Source organism: Auxenochlorella protothecoides, assembly GCF_000733215.1.
Source record: "Auxenochlorella protothecoides strain 0710 unplaced genomic scaffold scaffold17, whole genome shotgun sequence".
In the NCBI taxonomy this organism is placed as follows: Eukaryota; Viridiplantae; Chlorophyta; class Trebouxiophyceae; order Chlorellales; family Chlorellaceae; genus Auxenochlorella; species Auxenochlorella protothecoides.
The window spans coordinates 16,230-21,481 of NW_011934486.1; the positions used below are offsets into that span (position 1 = coordinate 16,230).

Below are 5,252 nucleotides of genomic sequence, written 5' to 3' on the forward strand. Positions count from 1 at the left end.
TCTCCCCCCCCCCACGCCCCTCCCCTCCTCCCCCCCCCCCCAAACCCACCCATGAGCTGCTGGCCGAGCATGACCATGCGTGCCACCCAGAAGAAGAGGATGTCGTGCCCCGTCTCCAGCAGCGCGCCGGGGTAAAACCGGCGCAGGTCGGGGGAGTCGCCGGGCCAGCCGAAGACCGACATGGGGAACAGGCCGGAGGAGAACCAGGTGTCCAGCACATCCTCGTCCTGGGTCAGGCGCAGCGCACGCCCCGGGAAGCGCGCCGCGGCCAGTTCCAGCGCCTCGGCCTCGCTGGCCGCCACCACCCAGCGCGAGGTGTCCTCGGAGGGCGCGCCCGGCGCGCCCGCCTCATCGCCCTCCCAGGCGACGTAGTAGGCGGGGATGCGGTGTCCCCACCAGAGCTGGCGCGAGATGCACCAGTCGCGCACGTTCTCCAGCCACCTGAACCAGGTGGCCTCAAACTCGGCGGGGACAATGCGCACGGCCTTGGTGCGCACGGCCTCGCAGGCGGCGGCGGCCATGCCCGCACAGGCCACCCACCACTGCGGCTTCAGCACCGGCTCGATGACGTCGGAGGAGCGGGAGCAGACGCCCAGGCGCATGGGATTGGGCGCCGCGCCGCGGAACAGGCCGCGCGCCTTCAGCCAGTCCACGATCGCCACGCGCGCGGCGAAGCGCGGCATGCCCGCGAACTCGCCGGTGCCGTTGCCGTTCATCCTGCCGTCGTCGTCCAGCACGTTGACAAACTCCAGGCCATGCCGCTTGCCGGTGGCAAAGTCGTTGGGGTCGTGGGCGGGCGTGATCTTGACCGCGCCCGTGCCAAAGGCCATGTCCACCAGCTCCGCGTCGGCCACGATGGGCAGGCGGCGGCCGTTCACCGGGTGGACCACGTGCCGACCCACCAGCGCCTGGTACCGCGGGTCCTCGGGGTGCACGGCAATGGCCGTGTCCCCAAACATGGTCTCCGGGCGGGTGGTGGCCACCACCACCTCCCCCTCCCCGCCCTCCAGCGGGTAGGCAAAGGAGGTGAGCACGCCAAACTCCACGCGCTCGGTGTAGCCGGGCACGGCCAGCATCGTCGGCCCGGGGACATCCACGTAGTCCACCTCGATGTCGCTGACCGCGGTCTTCAGCCGGCAGTCCCAGTTGACCAGGCGGTGGTCGCGGTAGATCAGGCCCTGGGCGTGCAGGCGCAGGAAGGCCTCCTGCACCGCCGCGCTCAGCTTGGCGTCCATGGTGAACACGCGGCGGTCCCAGTCCAGGCTGGCGCCCAGTCGCCGGCACTGGTACAGGATGCGGTCGCCATGGCGCGCGACCCAGTCGTGCACGCGGTCGAGGAAGGCGGCGCGGCCCAGGTCGTGCCGGGTCTGCCCCGTCTCCCGCGCCAGCTGGCGCTCCACCACCGTCTGCGTGGCGATGCCGGCGTGGTCGGTGCCGGGCACCCAGCACACCTCGTAGCCGGACATGCGCCGCCAGCGGCACAGCGTGTCCTGGATGGCCAGGGTCAGCGCGTGGCCGATGTGCAGCGACCCCGTGACGTTTGGGGGGGGGATGACCATGGCAAAGGGGGGCTTGCAGGAGTCGCTGGACGCGGCAAAGTAGCGAGACGCCTCCCACCAGTCGTACCTTTTCAGGTCAGGAGAAGGAGTGGGGGAGCCATCGGTCAAGGCACACGGGTGAAACGAGGGCGACGGGAGGGCGAAGATCGAGGGAGCGCATGGTGTGCATGCGAGCCTGCACCCGCGTGGTGCCTGAACCCGGGGCCCCAGCACCCAGCCGCCCCACAGGATCCAACACCCATAACGACACGCCATCCAACGCACCAGGCGGTCTCCACGGCCTTGGGGTCGTAGCCCTTGGGCATCTTGCCAGGCAGCTCCTTCTTGGAGCCCTTGGGGGTCGTCCGCGCCTGCTCCAGCCATGCCGCCAGCTCAGCGGCCTCGACGGCCTGGAAGGAAGGTGCGTCGGGGCCTACTCTAGAGATGCTGTATAACACTCAGCCCAAGACCACCTCCCTGCCAAGCAGCCGTCCAGTACCAGAAGCGTTGCAGGCGCTGTTGAAGTCCATGCAAGATCTCACCTTCTTGGCCTCGGCCTCCTCCTTGGCCTTGGCCCTCCTCGAGCTGCCGGCCGGAGCGCCCTCCGCAGCCTTGGCTGCCTCCGCGGCTGCCCGGTCCAGCGCCTTTTGCTTCTTGGCCTGCTTCTCGGCTGCCTTGGCGGCCTGTTGGTGCGATGATTGAAGGGGTGGATGGGTTGGTGGGGCTGAAGGTGCCATACTATACAACCTATACTAAAGATTCCAGAACTCGTGCATCCTCGTCTGCCATTCACACCTGCTGCCAGCAATAGACAGTCCAAAATGCCAAAAGGGTGTCCCAATCCCTGACGCACCTTCTTGGCGGCCTTCTCAGGGTCCACAGGACCTGCAGACGTAGCTGCCTGCACCGCCTCTGCCTCCGTCATTCTTGCAGATTCTGTGAGGAGGTTCGTATGGCTGCGATGAGATTATTCATCAGGACCTAGTTAGAGTACTTCCTTCCTGAGACGAATAGGCTTGGAGTCCCAGGACCCCCAATGGAGGGAGACTCCGAGGTAGCATACGAAGACAGTACAAGCTCTGCAGATATATACGCCTCAATACCAGTTACATATGCCTGCTCAGGGCATTACAGATCCCGTCTCAGCAATGAGATCGTGCAAGGCCGTCCCAACACGGTGCGCGGAGACAGTGCAGCCCCTTTCCCTCTCCATGGCGCACCTCTCCAAGAAGCCCAATGCGCAGAGGGTTGCAATCAGGCACGGTACGGTGCTCGTCCAAAAGCTCCACATCGAGGCCTCGAAGCGAGTGATGGGTGTGTGAGTCGCAGCCGCGCCTTGCGACTCCACCCCGCGCTTTCTTACGAGTCGGAGTGATGGATAGACCTGTAGTGGACAGCCTCACTCACAGGAACTCTGGGCTGCGGTTTGCCGATACTGCACATCCAAAAGCAGATTACACCCGCATACATTGGCCCAAGTGGTAGCATGGCGAGCCTGCGCTCTGCGGGGGCGTTGCCCAAGCTGGGAAGCACGCAGTCCACGTTTCGTGGCCTGTCTGCAGCCTTCCAGCGAGTCAGCATCTCGTCGCCTCCCCAGCTGCGGCACCAGCTCAACATCACAGGTATCCTCCCCGCACCCGGCCTGCTGGCGAATGCATCGGCGCGGAATCCACGCTCGGCCTCTCACCCTGACTGTTCACCCACCCCCATGCCCTTTCCCTCTCCGCAGCATCCCGCGTCTGTGACCTCACGGGCAAGAAGGCCAACAACGGGTACAACGTGACCTTCTCCCACAAGCGCAATCGGAAGCTGCAACAGCCCAACCTGCAGGACAAGAAGGTGTACTGGCCGGAGGGCAAGCGCTGGGTGCGGCTGAAGCTATGCACAAAGGCCATCAAGACGATAGACAAGAGGGGCCTCTCTGTGATGGCCAAGGAGGCGGGGATCAACCTGTGGAAGCTTCCCTTCGAGGATGCGCGGTCAGAGCGCACGTGAGGCCCGCCTATTTGTCGTGGGCTGCGGTTTGGTGTGCAGGTGGCAACTTCATGTCGCGCCTCTGGCCTGATTGCTTTGGAGGGTGCAATGATTGGCCCCTCGTGTCCCCAATCGAGTGATCCTGGGAGTCCGTTCATCCTGCAGGGAGTGGCTGGCGACGCATGAGCACAACCCCCCCATGGCCAAGGACCCAAGAAAGATGAAGAACCCCGAGCGCCTCGCCGCCTCCAAGTGAGCACCAGGAATCAGGAGGGGAGGGTGTGTGTCACGTTGCTTGCGCCGGCCTGCTGGCCTCGCTGCAGGGAGAGCATGCTGCTGCCTCAGGAGTTTGAGAGATCAACCCCATCCCACCATGCAGGAAAACGCCGCTGGTGGCAAGGTACCTGTCGGGCAAGGTTGTGTACATCCGGGAAGGGTCCGACCTGTCAGAGCTCTGACGGGGCGGAGTTGCAGATGTATCTACCCCTCGGGATCCTCGTGTCCTTGCTGTAAATACCTTCTTGATATTGCTAGTGCCAAGGTCCAGCCAGGCTGCAAGGGCCATGCCCAAGGGTCTTCAGCATGTGTACACAAGCCAGTCTGGGGGTTGAAATTGTCTGTAGCAAGGGGCAGGGGGGGTTCAGGCATCATGTGCCGGCACCAGCCAGCACGGCGTCAGTGTACACCGCAAACATCTGTGTTTCGGAGAAGGCGGTCATGAAGGCTCTGTCCTTGGCCGGCACCGACTCGATGAACGACTCGCGCAGCAGGATGCTGCGATGAGTGGAAGAAGGGGGGAATGTCGGACTGCGAGGTGTCGTTCACCAAGGAGGGGGGTGTCCGGGGGCATGCAACGAAGCAATGCAGGGTGGGCAGATTTGGGGTGGGTCAAGCTGATGCGCAAGGAATGGTGTGTGCTGTTCCAAGCGACGCAACCCAGGACAATTGAGCATGGACCGCCGACAAGCCGCACAACGGCGCGCACTGGCTCCCCTGGTGCGGGCCGGGACGATGGAAGCAGGAGCCTCGCTCCCGGTAGCCAGCGATTCCCTCCCCAATGCCTTCACTGCTTCTTTCCACCACGTTTCCCCATGACTGTCCCCTCCTCTTCACCCCACCTCAATGAAACACCACATTCCCTCTCCCCACCTAGACACACAACCCCCCCATTCACCTGGTGCGCTCCTGGCTGGCGGAGACGTCGGTGATGGTGTAGGCGCGGAGGTCGGACACCAGGGAACGCAGGTAGGTCTGCACCGTGGACAGGAACACGCCCGCCAGCGCGGCCTGCGCGTCCGAGACCTGGTGGGCGGGGCGCGCGCGTGCAGCGGGCGTGCGCCCCAGCGCGCTCAGCTCGGCGTAGGTCCCCGCCAGCGCCTCGGCCAGCGTGGCGCGTGAGGGCAGTGGCGCCAGGCGCCCCGCGTTGCTCACCCGGTCCTTGTAGACGTTGACGCGGACCAGGGCGCCGCAGCGCGCCCACACCTCGGGCGTCTTGTACTGGATGCCGGCCACGAAGGGCACCGGCGCGTCCAGCAGGTCCAGGCGGGAGCGGGGGTAGGGCATGACGGGGAGCAGCAGGCTCTGCCAGCCAAAGGGCAGGAGGAGGGGGACCAGGGACAGCACCACCGCGCTGAGCAGGCCCAGGTTGGGGCAGAACACCACCATCTGCGTGTGGGGGAGGGGGGGGGGGGGGTATGGAGTCGAACGGGGTCGGAGGGTGGTGGGAGTGGAGGGGGCGAC

General features: G+C 65.3%; 3 protein-coding genes across 3 annotated transcripts in view; 1 reads left to right on the plus strand and 2 right to left on the minus strand.

Moving 5' to 3' along the window:
* Positions 1-2,463, minus strand: part of F751_1581 (Valine-tRNA ligase) — a gene marked incomplete at both ends in the record, with an annotated part of 5,296 nt that extends 2,833 nt beyond the window's left edge. The window contains 4 exons of the mRNA XM_011403956.1: positions 50-1,626; positions 1,824-1,948; positions 2,081-2,221; positions 2,392-2,463. Coding sequence (XP_011402258.1) covers positions 50-1,626; positions 1,824-1,948; positions 2,081-2,221; positions 2,392-2,463 — 1,915 coding nt within the window. The remainder of the gene's footprint in view (positions 1-49; positions 1,627-1,823; positions 1,949-2,080; positions 2,222-2,391) is intronic.
* A 561-nt stretch (positions 2,464-3,024) lies between these two features.
* On the plus strand, positions 3,025-3,970 carry F751_1582 (50S ribosomal protein L28; the record flags this gene model as incomplete). Its single annotated transcript, XM_011403957.1, has 4 exons — positions 3,025-3,160; positions 3,268-3,529; positions 3,678-3,764; positions 3,892-3,970. 4 exons carry the CDS (start codon positions 3,025-3,027, stop codon positions 3,968-3,970), a joined length of 564 nt encoding a protein of 187 aa, XP_011402259.1.
* Positions 3,971-4,159: 189 nt separating this feature from the next.
* The window catches only part of F751_1583 (Suppression of tumorigenicity 5 protein), a gene marked incomplete at both ends in the record, with an annotated part of 4,018 nt that continues 2,925 nt past the window's right edge, over positions 4,160-5,252 (minus strand). Inside the window, 2 exons of the mRNA XM_011403958.1 lie at positions 4,160-4,286; positions 4,687-5,177. Coding sequence (XP_011402260.1) covers positions 4,160-4,286; positions 4,687-5,177 — 618 coding nt within the window. The remainder of the gene's footprint in view (positions 4,287-4,686; positions 5,178-5,252) is intronic.